This window comes from Oxyura jamaicensis, chromosome 1 (assembly GCF_011077185.1).
Source record: "Oxyura jamaicensis isolate SHBP4307 breed ruddy duck chromosome 1, BPBGC_Ojam_1.0, whole genome shotgun sequence".
NCBI lineage: Eukaryota > Metazoa > Chordata > Aves > Anseriformes > Anatidae > Oxyura > Oxyura jamaicensis.
This window is the reverse complement of record NC_048893.1, coordinates 137,977,823-137,998,498: the sequence shown is the minus strand read 5'-3', so window position 1 is coordinate 137,998,498 and position 20,676 is coordinate 137,977,823. Positions and strand designations below refer to the sequence as shown.

Here is a 20,676-nt window from a genome sequence, read left to right as displayed (position 1 = left end):
AGGAAAACGACTGGAACACGATGTGTGTATACACAGACACACACTAGACCACATGAGAAAAGTCAGCTAGCCTTCTGGTCCAAAGATTTTATACCCAAAAACGTACACAGTGAAAGCAGGGAAATTAACACCTCTTCTAATATGGGATCCCCTTTGGGGACACTCCTCTACAACAGCCCCTAGGACAGAAGGGGGTTATCTCAGAGGCAAAAAAAAAAATACAATTTCAGTTGTGATTTTCTCCAGGTCAGCTGAAAAATCTTCCTACAGGAGAAAATAATAATAATAAATTCCTAGGAGTCAGCATTAGACTCTGGACTGAGTCTGATCACCTCAAAGTGCTGCACACATCCAGGTCCGAAGTGCCAGGGCCCCTTCTAACGACATTAATAGAGGGTCTCTGCCCCAAGAGCCTGCCACTGGATTTAGCACAAGGTGCAAGAAAAAGACATTTTGACAAACAGACAGATGGACCGGGGGAGGATGAACGAGAGGGACACGTGGTTACCCACAATTGGCAGGTTGCTTTCTTTTCTCTTTTTCTTTTTAATAAAAATAAATATCAGTAATCCCCACTGGCCACCTGCCTAGCTTATGTATATTTAATTAAGAAGGATTTGAGTGATAGAGAACCGATCAAAAGTTCAGCAAATTTGGGGTAAGGTTGGGGGGGGGGGAGGGTTAAGGGCCGCAGCTAACCACAGGACCCAGAGAAATGCCACTCTCCATTCTCATTCCAACCACCCTCTGGTCCTTCCCGGTTTCTCCAAGAGTAAATTCCCACTTTGGGAGAGAATCCACGAGAAAGAAGAGGAGAAAGGGAAGCAGCTGGTAGTTCGGTGAGCTGGCCTGGACCAGCTCCTGAAAGCCAGTGACCTCAGTGATCCTCAGCACAGCTTGCCTTTACAGCGGTAAGACTGGAATTGTATTCGTGTTTAACAAAATCATTTCAAGCCACAATGATGGCCGTTTAGTAGCCAGAGAAAGCAAGGGAGAGGGGAGCAAAAAAAAAATACCTGCTGCCTTTGTGCAGAATACCAAGCACTGGCCTCTCCTCCTGCCCCCCAACACAGCCACCTTGCAGGACAGAAAGCCCAGCAAGGCAAAAACAGAGCACCCTCAGCGTGGGAAAACATTTATCCGAGTTTTAATTTATTTTCAAATCAGCATTTAAACGATCACATCTTACATCATTTCCTTTTATGAGCCAGCAGCTAGACAATATGCATCATTTACATGCACTTTTGGAAGGCTGCTACATAAATCAACAAAAGGAGCCTTCAGTGCGAATTAACTATTACAAGGCTCCTAGGGAGCCACCCCGGCCTGCGTTAGGGGCAGCTGGGAGCATCGTCCCTAATTCTGAGCTTTCTGGTAGGCATCATTCCCCCCCAAGTCACTTCTGAATCACGGAGTCTATCTGGGAGCCCTACCAGCGCACCCGGAACAGCTACCCGAAAGCATCGGCCGCCTTAAAAACACACACGCACGCGCTAAGAAAAATAGAGAGAGAAAGTGACTGAGCGAGCAAACACGGCTCGGTCTCAACAGCAAAATTAATAAGCTCTGCACCTCTGGGAACGATCAGATGGTACAGGTTTTAAGGTCTGCAAAATATCAGTCGATGCCTTTAATTCACAGGTCGTTTCTGCACGCGGAAAAAGTGAAGCAAACACCCAGCTTGAACCTTATCTCAAGGCAAAATTCAGACCTGTTTTCATTTTGTGGGAACGAAGCTTACTGCTGCATGAGAAAAAAAATACAATTTAACCACAGCAATGCTAAAAATGCTCCTTCACTCTTTGCAAAAGATGGAAAAAAGGGGCTCGTGAGAGAGCCCGTTGTTTGGCAAGCTGCAAGTTGCAGTCACGCTGAAGTGCCCTGATGAAGCGGGACTGACTTCAGGGCGAAAGGACGCTGCAGGCACTCACTGCCTTTGTTCCACAAGGCAGCAACAGGCACGAAGAGCCCAGCTGCACGGCACCACTGTTCTGAGCCTCACCAGCTCAGCAGTGTGCACATAAGGGGAGCTGCACCCAGCAGCCAGAGCACAGCAGCCCCCGAGCACCCAGCCATGCTCAGACCAGCCAGGAGGGGAGAATTCCCCACGCTCCTGCAAATGTTGGAGCCTGGCATTTACAACAGGCTCTGCTTGAAACCACAGAGGTATCAGGGGTCTGTGGCCGGTCCCTGCTGCAGCAGCTCCAAGCTAACTCCGCTCGCTGCAGCCCACGACGTTTAACCGCTTGCTGGCTAACTTAAAGCAAATGCTGCTTGGGAAAGCTTGCCTCTTCCTTTTGTGCTGTCAGTCCTGGGTGTTGCGCCGGCTCCAAAAGGGCAAACCACTTCCAGGCTGGGCTTTCGGTGCCGAGGTCTTGAAATGATCGGCTGAGGAGAGCTGCTTTGCCCGCGGACACACTGAGCATCCCCCTTGCCCCGCGCTGCGTAAGGGCTGCTCCTGTCCTGCGGGCACGTGGAGCTCATTTTTGCCCTGATTCACCTCTGTATAACAAGTTCTTCACGGAGCACCAGGCTCCTTTACACATGAGCAGGGTTATGAAGATGAAAATTATGTCAGCTCTGTGGACTTGAAGCAGAGCAGCCCAAAACTAAGTATTTTTCAGCACCGCACAGGCCACGGGGCAGAAGCCAGCTGTGTCAGGGAGCAGCTCTGCTTGCATCCAGGTGCCAGGCAGCAGCCGAGGACTGCCCTCCTATCTGCTGTGGGCGTGCAGGTGTATACATACAGCTAGACATACACATAGTTAATAAACGGCTACCAACTACACAGAAACACGCAGCTAGACACGTCTGAGCCACCTGCAGCGAGCACAACCAGGGCAAAGAAAGGCAAAACCACCCCCACGTGCTGCTTCCCAGCACCTCGGGGCAGGCAGCCCACTGCCCGCCGCCGGGAAGGAGACCCCTGGCGGGGCCGGGGCACTGCCAGGGCCACCCCCGGGGTGCCGAGCGGCGAGACAAAGAGATAAGCACAGAGATAACGTCATGCCCTCTCCCCGCGGTGGCAGGTAGCCAGCCAATCCTGCTGCCAGCGCCCGGGTGACATCAGCGGCGATGCCGGCGATGCCGACACCGATGCCGATGCCCGCCGGTGGCAGCCCATCGCGCCGGGAGGGCTCGGAGAGGGGCTGGGAGCTGCCAGGGAAAGGGGCTTGAGGGAGAGGGAGGAAGGCAGCGAGCACACGCAGGTTAAGCGTTGCTTTCTCTTTTTCCCTCAGCTCCTCCAGAAGCCCCCAGAGTGCACACATGCAGCTTTTGGTGGCTCTGGAGTTATTTTTCCTAGCAGCACGGTGGCTGAGAATAGTCAAACGCTACTGCAGGGCCTACTGGCATTTTCATTTCAGAGCTGCATTTTTTTTTTTAAGAATAAAACCGAGTTTGAATCACGAGAAGAAAGTTATGTCCAGCCCGGCTAGGTGTCCACACCTCACGTACAAACACATCCACAGCAAACACAGACGCGCACCAAGCGGCCGCGCGCATCCTGACTTTTGCACCTGCCCCCCCAGGAAGGTCTGCCAGCTTCCACAGCAGAGCAGCACTCAGCCATTTCCTTCACCCCCGCCTTCAGTCACAAAGCGAGAGGAAACAGTGCTGCCACTTTCGAAACCGGGAGGAAGGCAGGGAAGCCTGGTGGCACAGGCCAGACAGAAGCTGCCCACCGCTGCCCCCAAAACCTCCTGGCCCTTTCCAAATCGACAAGCACGTGTGCTGAGGTTTGCTCCTCCAGCAACATCACCGTGAGAGCTGCCCCACACATTAAGGAAACGAAATTCACAATTTCCAGGCTCAAGACAGTTAAAGCAACCAGGACTTTGCTACTTAAGCCAAAGCATTAGCAAGTTAAGCCGTGAAACAATGCGCCAAATTGCAATAATTAACAGGAGAGGATAAAGTCACACATTCACACCCTGCGATTTTTCCTATGAAGGGTTCAGGTGACGCAAGCTCTGGAGCAGAAGGATTGCAGGAAAAAAAAAAAAATAAAGATTAAATGGCCGAGTGCGGGCGGTGTCAAAGTGCAGCTCCCAACCCACTTTCGGAGCTGTGCAGGGTTTTGCAGCCCTTTGCCAAGCGGGGCAGCCTGGCCATTGCCCTCCCAGCCCAGATGCATGCTGCGGAGCTGGGCTGCTGCATCCCGAAGGCTGAGGTTCACGCCCTCAAAACAAACTGGCATGTGTTTCATTCGCAGAAGACCCACCAAAGTGCTTCGGCTAGTGGCCCCTGCAGCATCTCACCGTCAGGGAAGCCTTAAAAATTACACCGCCTTGTTTATCAGCACAAAAAAAAAAACAAGCAGCTAGGGATATCGAGCTACTTTCAGTTATCTCGCCTTCCCACCGCAAATTCTCCTTGCTTTTCTACAGTTTAAGGCAAGATCCTTCCGTCTGTAAGTATTAAGGCTGTGTGAATAATTAGTCATCCTGGTAGCTGCCACTCGCTGCAAAGTCATGCAATCTCGAGATTTGTTTGTTCCACTGACTGAACACTGGAAAGGGGAAAGGAAAAAGAAAAAAAAAAAAAAAGAAGGCAGCAGCCTAGTTTCACACCCACATGGGCACTCTCCCGTTTCTATTTTTTAAAGTCATCCACTTGCCGAACAGGTTATTCTGGGGATTCTCATTTTCACAAAACAATCTTCCCTGCTTATCTGATCGCCACCCTGCGTGCCCCCCGCCGGACCCAGCAGCGGGCCCCGACGCAGCACCGCTCGCCCCGGACCCTGCAGCCTCGGCGCTCCGAGGGTTTCCCAGCGAGGGAGCCGGGTGACAGCCTCGGGGAAGGCCGGTGCCTTTGTTTCGAGCCGCAGCAGCAGCAGCGACTTCCCATGAGGGCTCCCCGAGCGATTTCGGATAAGCCCAAGGAGCTATTTCTAGGGCTTGGCCACGCTCTGACAGCGGCCCCTTGGCTCGGCCTTTTCTCTGGGGGCAACCAGGGCTGCTCCATCATTCCAGGGGCGTGCCCGGCGAGGCGTTCAAGCCCCTTTTTGAGAAGCAGGCGCCGAGGGGCCGACCAACTCGTCACGGGCAGCAGCAACGCCAAGGCCAAGGCTTCTGTCAGAGACCCCGGGCAGCGCCTGGGAGCCCGGCCCCGGCAAGCGAGGAGCAAAATTCCGCCACAAACCTTGTAGACTTGCCCGTACGTGCCATTGCCAACCACTTCCACCAGCTCGAAAATCCCAGCGGGGTCCTGGAAAAGGGGGGCGGGGGGGGACGGACAGAGAGAAGGCAAAACAGAAGCGGGGTTACGTTTCGGCCGGCCGATGGCTGCTGCCACAGCCCCAGCGAGGCGTGCTGCTGGCGGCGTGCAGCTGTTGCGCCCTGCTTTTCCCCGCACATGCCAACGCATGCAAACAAAGGAAAGCAGCCCAGGGCCGAGCTCACCCCCCCACAAACCCTTCCACCACCCCCCCGGGGGGCTCCCCACACGCCGACCCGGCCCCACCACGCAGCCCGACCCCGGCCCCGCTCCCCGCAGCGCCCACCCCGGCCCCGCCGGCCCCGGGGGGACCCCCCCGGCCGCTGCCCGCCCCCCAGCCCCGGAGCTCACCCGCAGGGAGGAAAGGTCGATATCCACCAGACTTTTCGCAGGAGAATCGTTCGCCATTTTCCCGTCTCTTCCTTCTTTTCTTTTATTTTTTTCCTTTCGGCGTTAAATAACAGCGACGCCCCCCCTCCCTTCTTTCCTTCCCGAAAAAAATAAAAATAAAAAATAAAAAGCCGTGAATGGCGCGGGGCTCCTCTCCTCCTTTTTTTTTTTTCCCTTTTTTTTTTTTTTTGTTTGTTTCTTTTTTATCTCCTGCCCTTCCCTTCTTCTTCACCCCAGCCCCGCCGGGTTGAAACTCTTCAGCATTGGGAGGGGTTGGCGGGGGGATGATGGATAGATAGATGGATGGTGGGAGGAGGAGGAGGGGGAGAGGGAGGTGAAGGCAGGCGGGGAAGGGAAGGAGGGAGGAAGGGAGGGAAGGAGCGAAGGGGGGGGGGGGAAGGGGGTGCCTCCCGGTGGGGCTCCTCGGTCGCTGGGTGCCCGGCTGCGGGTCCCGCTGGGTCCCCGGGGCTCACACCATGTCGCGGCGGCGGCGGCAGGAGGAGCGGCGCCGGGGCCGGCAGCCTCTGGTGGCAGCCTCGCGGTGCTCCCAGCGCCCGGGCATGGCACGGCACGGCCCGGCACGGCTCGGCACGGCCCGGCACGGCTCGGCTCGGCTCGGCACGGCCCGGTCACGCCGGCAGGCGGTGGCAGCCCCGGCCCCGCTGTCGCATGTGGGGCTGACGCCCAGCGCCGCGGCGGGGCTGGAGAGGGGTTTGCTGCGAGGCAGACAAAGATAGCCGGGGCGGAGGAGGAGGAGGAGGAGGAGGAGGAGGAGAAGGAGGAGGGGAAAAGGGCTACAAAATACACTGTGAGACGAGGGAGAGAGAGAAAACAGCTCCCCCTTCCCTTCTCCAACAGGAAAAACCGGCGGAAACGCGCCCGCACCAAAGCACTTCTGGGTAAATTCGCCCGGAGAGGCGGCGAGGGACGGCCCGGGACGGCCCCGCTGCCCCCCGGCCAGCGCTAGCCACGGGCGACCCACGGGTGTCCGCGGCGGGGCTGTGGGGTGCCGCGGCTGGACGGGGCTGCCCGTCCCTGGGGCTGCCCTGCGCCCCCCGGCCGAGCGAGGCGGCCTCTGAGCCCCCAGACCCCCAGGGCAACCTCCCCGCCTCCTGGGGGGCTTTGGGGACACAGAGGAGAACGGCAGCCTCGGGTGGCAGAGGCAGCGAGCCCTCCACGGGGCGTTGTGTCCCCCATTTCTTGCCACCGAGGCTGTCCTAGGCCTAGGATCCTCCAGCAGAAACCACGTCACGTGGAAGTATCTCATTAACCTCCCTCTCTCCTGCCAGCCCCATCAGGCAGTCGCACGCAGGTGTAAACCTTGGCAGGATCCGGCTCTCCTTGAAGTGCTTTATCGCACTGATACGGCAAAAGTGTTACCTGCTTGCGAGAGGTCGGGTTGTGTTTCCTGTGGGAACCAAGGTTTTCCTGTCTCTTCGGCTCTAACCACAAAATTACATATACATGGCTGTAAGTATCACAGAAACGCGCTTTTCAAACAAAGCAAACCTGTTGAGCAGAAAGTGTGAGGAGAAATTACCATAACAGTTTAATGGTGTGCTTCGTTTTCACTTGGAGCTGCAAAGAAAGCAAACCCAGGCCCAGACCGTGCAACTGTTTTTTTCTCGGTAGGGGAAATCAAAGGAAGGCAGATGGTTTCGGATGGGCTGTGTCCGTCCGAGTGCGTGCACGCAGCGGTGGGATGGGGTCGAGATGCACAGTAAGTTTTAAAATTAGATCTCCACGGAGATTTATTGTCAACGGCTTGCTCTGTGTTACTTGGCTTCTTTAACTCAGCCTCTCTATGCATGAGAGCAGCCTTGGCAGGTCGAACCCACTGTCCGTCTGGCCCAACATCTTGTCTCCAAATGTAGCCGGTGGTGAATGCCGAGGGAAGATCACAGGAATAGTTTAACCGTCCAGCGATACTTCCCTGGGGCGTCCTCCCAGCTGCCAGCTCTTGCTGCTCAGGGACTTCCTCAGCCTTTGGTTCCCCTGCACTCGGTAGTCCGTGATGATTTTCTTCTTCCATTCAGTCGCCCGTTTACTTAGCGAATTCGTACATGTACATGCTTTAGGCTATGACAGTGTCCTCTGGCAGTGAGTTCCACAGATGAACTGCTTGGTATGTTGAAGACCATCTTTGTTTATAGGCTTTGAACCATTCTCTACTAGTTTGCAAGAAATCCCTGCTGGTTCTTGTGTTGGAAAAAAAATTGTGATTGTTTCCTATTTATTTTCTCCTTTGCATTCATTTTTATAGGCTTCCGGTGTGGTCCTCCTCAGTTTTTGCCCTATAGCAAATTCTGATCTTTTTACTGATGCCATGAACAACATCCATTTCAAACTGGCCCTTCATTGAACCACTTCTGCTTCTTAAGCCGTCTTTCTTAAGGCAGAGGAATGGATCTCCACACCCTGTTCTTGATGTTGGGTGCCCCATGCAGTGCCATGGCAATGTCCTAGTTTCCAGTCCTTCCCTCGTAATTCCCAACACTCCCCTTTTTCACTGTTGTTGAGAGTGGAAATGACATTTCCATGGAATTGTCTATTGTAACTCCGCAGTCTCTTTCCTTACAGCTAACCCTATCCCAGTCACTGTCTCTGTGTGCTCCTGGATTCCAAACCCAATATGTAGCACCTTTCTCATGCCCATGAAAAATACAGCCAGAGTTCTGCAGAGCTGAGCCAAAATACACATTTTCAGTAATACTGCTCTGATGTGGCTCCACCATAGTGGCTCCTTGCTGCTTTGAGTTTATATTTTAATATAGTGACTTTTGTTTGCTAGTTTGCTTTAATATTCTGCCAGAACACTGGTAAAGAAGCAGAACTGCTAGTGAAAAGTTTGTGAATTCTTGTCACAACCCCTAAGTTTAGTGAAAAAATAGTTTCCATAAATCAGTTAATGCCACGGGACTTCTTCCTGCTAGTTCCCAGGGAGAAGTACCACACAGCCTCACCTTCCTTTTCCTTCCTACACAAGCCGAGGGATTAAAGAGTTGCTTTCTTGAGGAAGAAGTCTCTTTGGCTGGGCCAAAACCACTGTTCACATGTTTGTCATGTTCATCATGCTCTTCACCAGCACAGTGGACTTGCCCAGCGTAGAAAGTCTAAAGGTTAAAAGAGCAGACCTAAAACCACTGGAAAGAAGATGAGCAGTCTGTTTTAGCTTTTCTTCACAAGGTTAAACCAGCATCACAGAAGCAGGCAAGTGACACGACCGTCAAAAATCATAATGGGGGTGAAATCCTGCAGATAGTCACCCTGCACAGCAGTATATGACTGCGTCTTCTAATGACAAACTAAGTACAAGCATTAAAAACTCTGAGTCAGCTCCATCTGTTTGGGAACAAAGCAGGAGAAAGCTGCAGGGCTGGTGTGCTGTTTTCTGTGACCCTCAGAGAGTTGCACCAGTTCCTGCTCTCTGTGCTCACAGCAGCAGAGGAGCAGAGGAGCTATAGTTTCCTGAGCACTTTCAGCATCCCTGAAGGAGGGAGTGTGAGCCTCCCGTTCCCTCGGCCATTTGTTCCTACCCTCTGGCACCTCGTGCCTTGTGTCAGCATAAGCGTTCATGCAGCTGTGCAGTGGCTTCTTACTCATAGTCAAGCTGGCCCAGGAAAGGAAAAGAATTTTTAATATTAGTATTGAGCGGTTCCCCAGGCTGGGGGTTCATCGCATGCTTCTTTGAACGGTTGTTGACTAGAGGGAGGGCAGCACAGGGGCAGAAAATACGTGCAGGGGAGGAAGTGTGACCATCACATTGCCTCTTGGTGGTAGCTGTGGCTTAGGCCGATTAAAACTCTCAGTGGAGTTGTTGGGGTAGAGCGAGAGAAACTTCCTTCCTTTCTGGAAGAGGCACTGTGGGGTAATGGAAGCCCAACATTTATGTTCTGGCCACAAAGCAAATTCCTTGCCATCTATTTTTTCCAATTCTTTGAAGTTGCCTTTGTTTTATTCTTTTCCGCATTTAATACACTGGGGTCCTGATCGCTGATCAGAGATCCAGAGGTCACCAACTACATTAACGTTTTAAGAGCTTAATCATCAACAGTATTCAAGGAGATGAGTAAAGAGACAGGAAGTTCTGAATTTTCATTTTGTTTCTGCTACTGATTCACCCCGTAGCCTTGGGGCATCTCATTTCCTGCCTCCCCTCCCTTTCACTATTTGGGAAGCGGGAATGATTTTGACCTGCTCGACAGCACGAAGTGTGAGACATGTACCCCTTTGTACTGTTTAGAGAAATGGCTCTCATCTCGGCCAGGAACATCCGTGCTGGAGGCTGAAGCCAGCCTGAGGAATAGCAGGGCACAGGGCAGCAAGTGACACCGAGCAAGGCTTTGCACAGCCCAGCCCTCCTGCTGCAGCCGGGCTCCCAAAACCAGAGGCCGGCTGGCAGGCCTCAGAGCCTGCCTCTTCTCCAGCTGCGAACAGGTCATGTGCAGAAGGATGCCAGGCAATCAGCCTTCCTCCAGCTCACCCTCCTCTCCTCCCCTGCTGCTTCCACCGCCACTATCTCGCCGGTCCACGCGAAGGCCGCTCCGTGTGAGCACCGCCGACATGCCCAGGCTCTTTTGTGCTGCCTCCCAACGCCGTGTGGGCAGACATGTTCCCGCAGCTCCGTCACCCAGTCGTGCTGCTTCCCACCTCCCCAGGCTCCCACACCGCCTGCCGAACTGGTGGCAGAGGGTCACGGCTGCGTTACCCTCAGCCCTCAGTGCAGGCAAGGCTTTGGCAGCTGCACCAGGAAGCATGTGTAGACATAGCTGTCGGTGACACCAAGTTGTGCAGGCCCCAAAAGGAGCAGATTTCCGCTGGCTGTGCGCATCGAGACGACCACTGTCCCCCCAATTCCCGAAGTGTGTTAGCAGGTGGGGCAGTGTATTGAACGAACACCTGAAGCACAGGGGCTGCTGCCTCAATAGCACAGGAAAAGTGGCGAGGAGGGGCAGAGCACTTTCCCCGGCCGCTCTGTGTGGGTGGGAAGGCCCGCTGCTCTCAGCACTGTTATCAGCGCTTTGTACGTGCCCACCTTTCCCCAGCCCCTGCCAGGATCCACGTCTCTTTCAGCTGTGCCCGTGCAGCTCCCCTCTGTTGTGGTCTGATAGCCAGACCAATCCGAGCTGAAAAGGAAAACACCCTCTCTAGTTTTATAGGTTTTGCTTCACCTCCTATGAACTCCCTGCTTTGAAGGAGTGGTGGGCAGCAAGGTGAAAGCAGGAATTCCTAGAGCTGTTACTGCCAGAGATCTAGGTATCATGAAACTATGCCCTAAAAGTTATTTTCAGGTGAAAATGTTACCTCAAATGGCATTGCAGTATAGCCTGGGGAGACAAGGTAACCTTGGTCCTGTTATAATTAATATTATAACAGGCAGCACTGGGGCACCCAGCAGCTCTGACTTGATCCAGATCACAAATGAGCGTATAACATTGTTCTTATGAAAATAACCAGGGCTCATAACACAGTGTTTATATCATTTTTCTGCTGGCTGTGAAGAAGAAAGATGGTATCTGGTCCATCTACAGCTATAGGACATCTATAGCTGTAGATCCATCCAAGCTACAGGATATGGGGAGCTGATAGTTGAAGTGGTATGGAGTTCGTCAGGAGGGCTGTGCTTCCAGAGAAATCAGTGAGCAGATCTGAACCAGCAGAGTAAAGTTCAGCAATTTGCATCACATAGCTGGGGCATTTTGAATCTGGTTCTGAACATGCCCACACAGGATTTACACCCCGTGGAGCCGCAGCCTCCGCGGGGAGGCTGCTCCCATCCCTCAAACAGAACAGGACAAGGAGGGGCGATTTCGTGCCGCCGCCGTCTTTCGCTGACTCCACATCCCTCACTGATCTACCCAGGCTGACTTCGCAGCACAGCCCGGGATCTCACGCTTCACCTCAGACCAGGAATTGTCAGTCCTGAAGCCAGGCTTAAAGCAGGCAAAAATGCATAAACCTTGCATAAAAATACCGCTGCATGCCTGGGCTAATTGAGACGATCCCGGGTGTATTTTTGGACACTGGCTGTGCTCTGGGTTTCAACCAGCTAGCTGTTTCTGGTCCTGCTATCTATCACACAAAGCATGCAATTACCCCGCGTGGCTGCTGTCTTAGGCTATCTGTGCTCGCAGCTAAGCTGGCTTGTAGTTATCTTCCCATGACCCAGCTGTGGCACTTATTTCACCTCCTATACAGGGCCCTGAGCCAGATCTGTAGCGGCTTTGACCAAACTTCTCTCTGCCTGAGTCAGAACCCTTCAGGGAGCATTGTCCCTCCTCACGTTCGTCTTGATGTCCCTTACCTCACCCAGGGGCACCTGGGGATACTCACCCGCAGTTTATGTGGCCCATGCTTTGGGATGATGAGCACAGAGAGAACCTGCTCACCCCACTTCTGTGCCTCAGAATAGGAAAAGCTGCTCTACCAACGTGACGGTGGCTGTGGCTCTGCAGGGATTTATCTATGGGCAGAGCCTGTGTAAGGGTCTCCCAAGCCCTCTCCAAGCACACATGCAGTTTTTCTCCTGTTCTTTGATTCCTGCCATTGCACTGTTTTTGTGATGGTGCTGGTACCGTTACGCGCTGAGCCACGTGAACAGACAGATCGCAGCTAGAAATAGCCCATTTTTTCCAATTTTGTTTTGTTTCACCCAGCTCAGCTGTGCTCACAGTGTGGTGAAAGACCAGAAACAAGCAAAGCAGAGAGCATGGAGGTGATAGGGTTGCTCTTTCATAAGCCTCTAGCTTACGCAAACATAGTTCAAGTCAAGTTTGCAAGTCTACCGGGCTCATGAGGAGATAGGTGGAGATTAATCCTCATAAACTTAGGCCTTGTTTTGACATGGCCCTGAACAGTCTTTAGGTGCCATGTGCTGAGTCAGAGATGCCACAATGGCATGATGCAAAGCACTGAACCTGTATGAGCTTACTGTGTTCAAATGTCTTCAGAAATTTCAGACGGAGCCATGTGGTCCCACATGGGGAACAGAAGTTGGAGCGGGTACTGTCAGTCCCCGGGTAGTTGGCCTAAACTCAGTAAAAAAGCATAAAGCTGGCACAGAAATATTTATGTACATTGGGCTATCCGAAGGGAAAGAAGAATATTGTATGCTTACAGGTGCTCCAGAGCAAGTCGGCCTGATAAAGCCCACAGATCTCATAATGACTGTTCTATCAGAGAAGCCATCACGGTATCAGATGAAGCCAATGCACCTCTACCAGCACCAGGCTTCAGCCCTGTCAGGACATAAATTCCTACAGTGCCCCTGGTCTGAGTACAGCTGCCTTCAGTCCTACAAATTTATCCCTGCGTTTAACTTTGTGAATTGTGCAGACTCCCTGTGGATTCATAAATCTTTGAGGACTGCGGCTCAAGTGAGGTAAATGATAGAAATTGAAATTAAAGTATAAAGTGTATATTCTGAACAAATACGAAGGCTACTGAAGGCTGCCCTGTGAAGAAGCTTTCTTCTTCAGTTTCCAGGTAACTTTTATTTGAATACTGAAGGGGCTTTATTTAGAGTTACATTTTAAAATGAGTAGGGAGTTACGTTTTGAAAGGAACTCTAAAACTGAAGAGTGAATTATCACCAAAATGCAAAAGAGGAAAAGAAAAAAAAAAAAGAAAAAAAAAAAGAAAAAGAATTGGCTGTCCTTTCAAATGAAAAATTACAAACCCCAGTGCTGTTGAAGGAAACTTGAACAGAACAAAAATGATAACCTAAGGATTTCCAGAATTAATACACAGGCTTAATTGGTTTAGCTTCCCTTTCATTTTATACAGCGTGAGGTCCACAGAGTCCATATTTTCATGAAACTCTGGCTTTATCAGTGGAGCTAACTTAAAATGTTCCCTCCTCCCTTCCTTGGTGCCTTACAGTTGGCCTCACACTGCAGAGCACTGCCCTCCCTGTGGGCATCTCCTGTTGCCAGAACAAGGTATGTGGCTCAGCCCTGCAAACCCAGGGGTTTTAGGCAGGTTAGAAATAACACTCCCCAAAATAAGTGATTTCCAGTGTCAACCAGTTCTGATTTCTGGTGTGGTCCCCCAGACAACTCAGTGGTGTCACCAAGGAGGCCATGGTGGTGAAGAGGAGCACGTGGGTGCTGCGAGGCTGAGATGGTGAAATGGCACTGGAAACTTTGTGAGTTAGCTCTGACACCAAAGCCAAGCTCTCACGAAGCTGCTGCTGACATGTCAATAGAAATGCCAGCAAAAGGTCTGTGGGAAGAGAAAAAGCCTTCAGGCCCCACAGTGCAGCATATAATTTGACAAAAGACACCCACTGGTCATAATAGATGGTTGAAATGAAAAGTGTTAGTCACCCTTGGGACGGTGGTTGACACAGGGTAATCCTCCAGGTATTACTTTTTTTAAACAAAATGCTGTCATCAAAATATAGCGAAAGGCTGGATGTTATGGGGCATTGCTAGGTTTTGATGTGAGGCTAAGTATTTTAGCTAGAGCTTAACCTGAAAGGGCATTTTCCATTCATTTTCTTTTCTTCTGGATCTTGTTGATTAACCAGGTGTCTCTTTTGTAAAATACATTTACCCTCTGCGATCTGTTTTTAAGAAAGCCAAATACCAGGGATGCTGTGACACAGCAGTTTGGTAAAGCTCCTCAGTGAACCTGTAAGCAAAGAACTTTGTAACCAATGCAGTCATTTTATCTTCTGAAATGTGGAGGGTTTTAGGGGTCCTCTGGTCGTTAAAGAACCACTTTGAATAAAGAGGGTCTACAGAGAGCTGTCATCTCAAGACAAAACTTGTGGGCTTCACCTAACACATGTGGTAGGCATTTTTGGATGTCTATCAGAGCTGATTGCCTAAGCTTCCTTTGACAGCTGACAGAAATAAACAGAGCACTGACTACAAAGAGGGGGAGTTTGGATGCTGGAGTCTGCACTGAAAACAGCTCAGGCTAGTGAGACGAATCCCATGCAGCTGGTCAGTGCTCTTTCATGCAATGCCAGTTTTTAAGATTTTCAGCTGCACAGTCCTGCGTAATTGGGAAGTAATTTACCCATTTAAGTAGCAAAGTGAAGTCAAGGGGAGAGATACTTAACTGCTGCAAATGAGTGTAGCTCTTGTTGTGAAATTGCATGGAAGCTCTGTTGACCAACTTCTCCCATTTAAGACTGGCGTATTTACTCCAAGCATTCATCATCAGAAGCAAGTATGTTGTTAGGCAATGGTGAGCAGGCAATTTGCCCTCTGCTCAAGTAGCTCTGAAATGGAAAAAACAGGAAAATTTATAGGAAGACTAGAAAAATAGCACATGATTTCCCAACAGCACTTGAAAAGTTTTTATCCTGCTTTGATTGTGATTGTTCCCTACTCTTGGAAGCCCAGACTGGAGCTGTTACTTGTGCTAGGTGTAAATGCAGGGGGACAGATGATGAGAGGAAGGTGTACCCCACCGGAGAAAGTGCTGATGCAGAAGACAGCTTCAGGACAGAGGGCAGGGGAGGTTAACGGCATGCAAATATGCTCTTCTGAACAGGGCGTTTCCCGGATCAGTTCCCATGTACTTGGGAAGAATGTTTTGCAGAGTCCCCCAGGACACTGCCACAAGTACTCAGACCCTACCTGCAGTCCCTTTGCTGGTCAAGTCCTTGATTTCCTCCAGGAGACTAAGGACATCTTTGCACTACTGTCATGCCCTGAAATTCTGCTCAGTGAGGATGACCGTGAGCTCACCAAACTAGTTTTACCTTGCACTTGAATCTTGACAAGACTGGGGGTAAAAATATCTGCGGCGGGATTGCTCTTAACCTCCGTGGAATCATGCCAGCACCAGAAGTGGCCCTTTGGTTCATCTGCATCTCCACCACGGTGGACACTTGTGCAGAAGAGAACAAAAATATATATATAAAAAAAAGGCCCAGCCTTGCTGTTTATTCATTCAGCTCTGCTGGGAAATAACATGTAGATGTATTTTCATACCATTAAAAATACAATACTAAGTAGGTAGTGGAATTACAGAGTTTTAAATAAGGGCCAAGTACCTTAGAGTCAGGCATTCCAAGCATTTTTTCCAAGCCGCTTTCCTCTCACCACCAAAATAACGTTGGATGGAAATACTTCATAATTTTTTCATGATGAAATTTTTTCATGATGAAATTTTACACTGGCAAGGTAATACCATAATAATTAAATATCAAACCTTCTCCTGCATCACACAGCAGTTTCCAACATGTTTGTGTACTCCATTTTACAGAACAACAGATTATATCTATGTTTAATATCACTTAGATCTTATATAGTTATCTGACATCTCAGAGCACTTCAGGGAGAAAAGATTGTTGTCTTTATCCAAATGCTGAGAAATCACAGGTCACAAGTTTTTAAAAAGCTGGGGCTAGTTTTAGGTACCTAACTTGAGACAGACTGATGTTTTTGTTGACTCTTTGTATGTGTTGGTTTTTTTTGGCAGTGGACTTTGTAGTCTTTCTCAATCTACAATCCTAACAACTGAAAATACATACAGATATCTCAAAGTTGAGACTTCCCTTGAAACCTCCCGGGGCTAAGTGTCCTGCCCAAAGAGGACTTGCCTAATGAAATCTGCAGCTACGCTGTCTTACAGAACCCTTGCAGCAACTTCAAGGTCAAACTCTGACTGTCCAAGGCAGCCAGGATCACACTGTACGCACACACAGCACACCGCCACCTCAGCTTACATATTGTGTGCTTATGCTATTTGCCTTTTTATAGTGTGGGCAGTCATCATACTGCATAGATAAACCACCTCTGCCAAGCTTGATCAGTCTTCTGATCCTCCGATGTGTGCTAGCCAGTGCACAAGGAGACAACAGTTGTATGCTCTGTTGCCTCAACGTACATCAAAAGCTGAGACAAGACAAGCTGTGTGATCTATCACTGCCCTTCAATTATTTGGCAGGCCAGCATGGGGCCTATCACTGCCAAGGACGCACGTTATCTTCTTGCTGCTTGTCCTTGTAAGAAGTTCAATCAGCAACATGATGGGGTGAAGATCTTCTGTCCCAGTAAGATCCTATCCTGCCGATGGAAGTATGCAAAAAATAAAAATAAAAAATGAGGCTAACAATTGCAAAGGACAATCTAAGATACCTCCTCACCAAGACACCTTGTCCTGAGTGCAGTTTGTAACAAGTTTCTTTGCGGACCCCTGAGGCAACAACATGGACTGAGCAACTAAGCAGTTCCCTAGGCTACCATGGGCTAAGGAGCCCAGCCACACAAGGAATCTCTAGAGTTGGGTTTGGGGCTCTTGGCTTTGGCCCAGAGTAGTAGGTAAGGTCCCGTTACTCAAAGTGCCCTTGAGCTGCACCCCTGAAGTGCTCACTGTTGGAATAAGAAAGGGTTCCTTTCTGCCTCTAAGTTGCTTGTATGAATTTTTAATCTCCAGCACTCTGTGGGTTGCCTGTCCTGTTTAGTTGTCTGTTTGTTTAGTCCTATTTTGAAGCAAAGATATATTAATCAAATTTGACTGCATTTTGTGGTATGTAAAAATTTACTCTAGGCAATAACAGATAGACTTCTGCACAAATATTAAAGGTAGGAATCATCCTAAATGCCATAAGATATCCACAGCATAGAAGTCCAAATCTAACCTTCATATATTCTCTGCTGATGGCAGAGAAAGAAAGGCACTTCTTGTGCATGATTCATCTCATGTAAAACAGGTCACAGAAATAACTTTCTAGAAATGCCTATTTCTCTTATTGAGTCAAAAGGGACTTGAGATACATAACTCAAACATAAGTGGTTATACTGTAAATGTCCAGAGTTAGATGAGATGAATCCCACGTGCATTGTCAGTATTTACACCCTATGCAAAGACATTTTTTCTCCCCTCCTCCTAAATCAGGTGTGCATTTGTCAGCTGCTCGGGTGTCTCTGAGTACCTGCTGTAGAGGAGTTAATTTGTCATTTCCCCTAGGAGTGCCAAACAGCACGCCATCAAGATGGTTGGGGGATGATACAAGTAAGAGGAGAGAGACCTGACCGCAGGGCATGAGGATCAGCAAGCAGGATCACAGAACAGCTGAGGCTGAAATGAGCCTCTGGGAATTGTCTAGGCTGACCCCTACTCAGAGCAGGGCCACCTAATGCAAGTTGCTCAGGACCGTGTACTCAGGTTCTGAGTATCTCCAAGGTTGGTGACTCCAAAACCTGTCTGTGTGATCACCCTTCCAGTAAAGAAGGTGGGTGTTACTTTCTTTTTTTTTTTTTTTTTTTTTAATGTTGAAATGGTATTTCTTATAGTTCCATTTCTGCCAATTTTCTCTTGTTTGAAAGGGTATCTCAGTAGTACCCTTTTAGTAGTACCTTTTCCTGGGTACCACTGAAAGTCTGATTCCATTTTCTTTAGTCACTCCATCAGGTATCTGTACACATGGGTAAGATCCTCCCTGAGTAATCTTTTCTCCAGGCTGAACAGTGCCAGTTCTCTCAGCCTTTGTTCATATGTCAGATGCTCCCATCTCTTCATCATCTTTATGGCTTGCTGTCCCTGTCTCTGTTGCACTGGGTGAGGAGCCCAGACCTGGACCCAGAACTCCAGATGTTCACCGGGGCTGAACAGATGGGAATAGTCACCTCTCTCGACCTGCGGGCAACCCTCTTTGTAAAGCAGCCCACGGGGCTGCTGGCATCATCTTGAGATATTGCAGTAGACAAGGGCAGAGGGCAGCTGCCAGCACGACTTTAATTCAGTTCCCAGGGATGCCAGAAGCGTGTCTTCTAGTTAAAGACCTGCAGCCTTTAGGCAAGCCAAGTACAGCATACTAGCAAGGACACTTCATAGGAAACTGTAAGTGGAAAGGCAGGTGGGGAGGTCATAAGGACAGCCACTATTTTGGTACTAGCCATTAGCTGCTACTGAAGGAAGAAATATATGTGTCATTGTCATTAGGTGATGGGGTGTGGGGCAAAGAGGTGCCAGCTAGCTCTCCATACAAAAGGAGATTTGTCCTGGTACTGGCAGATGGGAGAAAAAGGAAGAGGGGTAAAGTATGAAAGGGAGCAATGGGAAAAAAAAATGGTGGCCAGGCACAAGCAGGTGTGTCCACAGGTGTAAGGTCCCCCAAGGGAATGAAGCCTCTGACAATGATGTGGATGGCATTACATGTGGTCTTTCCTGCTGCATTTATCACGGCCACTGCCATGGTTGATCGCAGGTAGCTGTAGAGTCCGCTGGAGCCACTTGGCTTTGAAGGGCCCCCACCAACCTTGCCTGGACTGTGAAGAGCACGGCTTAACCTGCTGACCTGGAGGGCACTCCCCAGCCTGGCTTTGAGGTGGCATTGTGCACAGTGCTAGCAAGCCTTCAGCCTCTCTAAACGATCTTCAGGACAGATAAAGATGCAACGCTTATTTCTGGCAGACAGAAGAATGCCAAGGATCGATGGCTGTGACAGGAAGCAATGTCTGCTCTCTGACACTCACTGCTTTGCCCTGTATGTGTATGGATCACACTGTGTGCTACCTACACATAGGAATATCTAAACAAGTGCAACACACATGTCATTTCTTTGATGTTTTGGTAGAAAATTGAAGCAAAACTGGTGAGAGAAGCTAGGCTTGCTTATTACGACCTTCAGCAGGTCATGTTGCCTCCCCTTGGGCCTTTATCTTTCATCTCTCTCAGAGAGGTGTTGCGGAAAGGAACAAACAGCCAGCGAGCGGCACTGGCAGATGAAGCGAGGCTGCTGCTCCACGGCAGCCCACAGTGAACTATTTAACCTCTTCCCAGCCAGGTGGGCCCGTCTCCTCCCTTGTGGCCCGGTGGCTGTTGGGCCAAAGCACCAGTGGCAACCAGCTCCATGTTAGCGCCAGACGAGGGTGACAAAATGGCTGCAGGGAGGCACAGTGGCAGAGCAGGAGGCGGGGAGGGCCGGCTGGTGGCAGTTCACAAGTAGCCGGGCCAAGGCCCTGGTGGGATGGCAGCCAGCAAAACCCGGCCTTAATGCTTCTGCACACAACCGAGTCGCCGGTGTCCCGTAGGCTGTGGGGGAGCGGGGTGCGTTTGAAAAGGCTTTGTACACCTGAATGAGTCACTGAAGAATGTTGCCGGGAATTTTTATTTCTAGTTTGCCCAGTCCGCCGAAATGAATCAGTTACGAGTGGAGATAACAGAAAGTATTCACTGAAATACTAAATGCCAGCATTCAGCAGGGTGGCAGCCCAGCTCGGTGCCTGCTGTAAAATTCCAGCAGGCGAGGAAGGCCGCTTGGCTGGCGCTCAGAAACCGGCAGGAAACACCCCCACTAAGCTGCGATTCAACACCGAGGGAAAAAAGAAATCCCTTCCTCTGTAACAGGGAGTGTGGGTGAGCACGGCTGGGTTAATAAAGCAACGCTGCCCTGTCACATCTGGAAACACGGCTCAGAAAAAAAAAAAATAAAAAATCCAATTAGCTCCAACTCTCCTTACTATAGTGGTCCTAAATCAGTCCCTAGAGAGCCATTGCATCAGATAACTGCATCCCGCGATGAGTGGCTACATGCTCTACAACGTGTGCCACAGATGGCAGCCACCAGCCAGGACGGAGAGGTGCCCATTAGCAGAGAGGCAGAACTTGGCTACAAGCGCCTCCCCAGCCCCAGGAAGGTGCTGATGGCAAGACACGGAGCTGCCTGCTAGCAGATGCCCCCCTCCCATGCGGAAGAGGTTGCTGATCTAAATTAAAAGAATAAGGATAATAATAACACTGCCTTTTTTTTTTTTTTTTTTTTTTTTTCATTATAAAAGCATCCGGGCAAAGCCAGAGCTTGTAACCCTCCCTTATCCCAGGTGCTAAAGCTGGTTGTGTGCAGAAAAGCACCGTGAGAGACTGGCTGGATTCTCTCAGTTAGCAGGTGTTGGGAGCCTGCAGGGATCTGCAGGTTAATTAATCCTGACTTACCCGGGCTGGGGAGGCTCATTAGCCTCCACCCTAAAAACGAGGAAGACAGGAGGAGCCCTCTGGGGGGAAGGCAGGCAGTGTTTGTGGGGATCGGAGCTGAGGGAGAGCCAACTCTGGGGAAGAGGCTTTAGGTGGGGCTTATGAATTATTTTTTCATCCCTTTTCTCC

The 20,676-nt window shown here is 50.3% G+C and overlaps 1 protein-coding gene across 13 annotated transcripts in view; it reads right to left on the bottom strand.

Moving 5' to 3' along the window:
* Window positions 1–6,010, bottom strand: part of MAP4K4 (mitogen-activated protein kinase kinase kinase kinase 4) — a 152,911-nt gene extending 146,901 nt beyond the window's left edge. For 4 of the 13 annotated variants that reach the window (XM_035316112.1, XM_035316134.1, XM_035316125.1 and 1 more), the window contains exons 1-2: window positions 5,572–6,009; window positions 5,146–5,211 (exon numbers count right to left, since the gene is read on the bottom strand). In XM_035316112.1, the coding sequence (XP_035172003.1) occupies window positions 5,146–5,211; window positions 5,572–5,628 (123 nt within the window). In that variant the 5' untranslated portion in view covers window positions 5,629–6,009. Of the gene's footprint in view, window positions 1–5,145; window positions 5,212–5,571 lie in introns of all 13 variants that reach the window. The other 9 variants (XM_035316152.1, XM_035316196.1, XM_035316215.1 and 6 more) reach the window with 5 other exon arrangements.
* Between the last annotated feature and the right edge of the window lie 14,666 nt (window positions 6,011–20,676).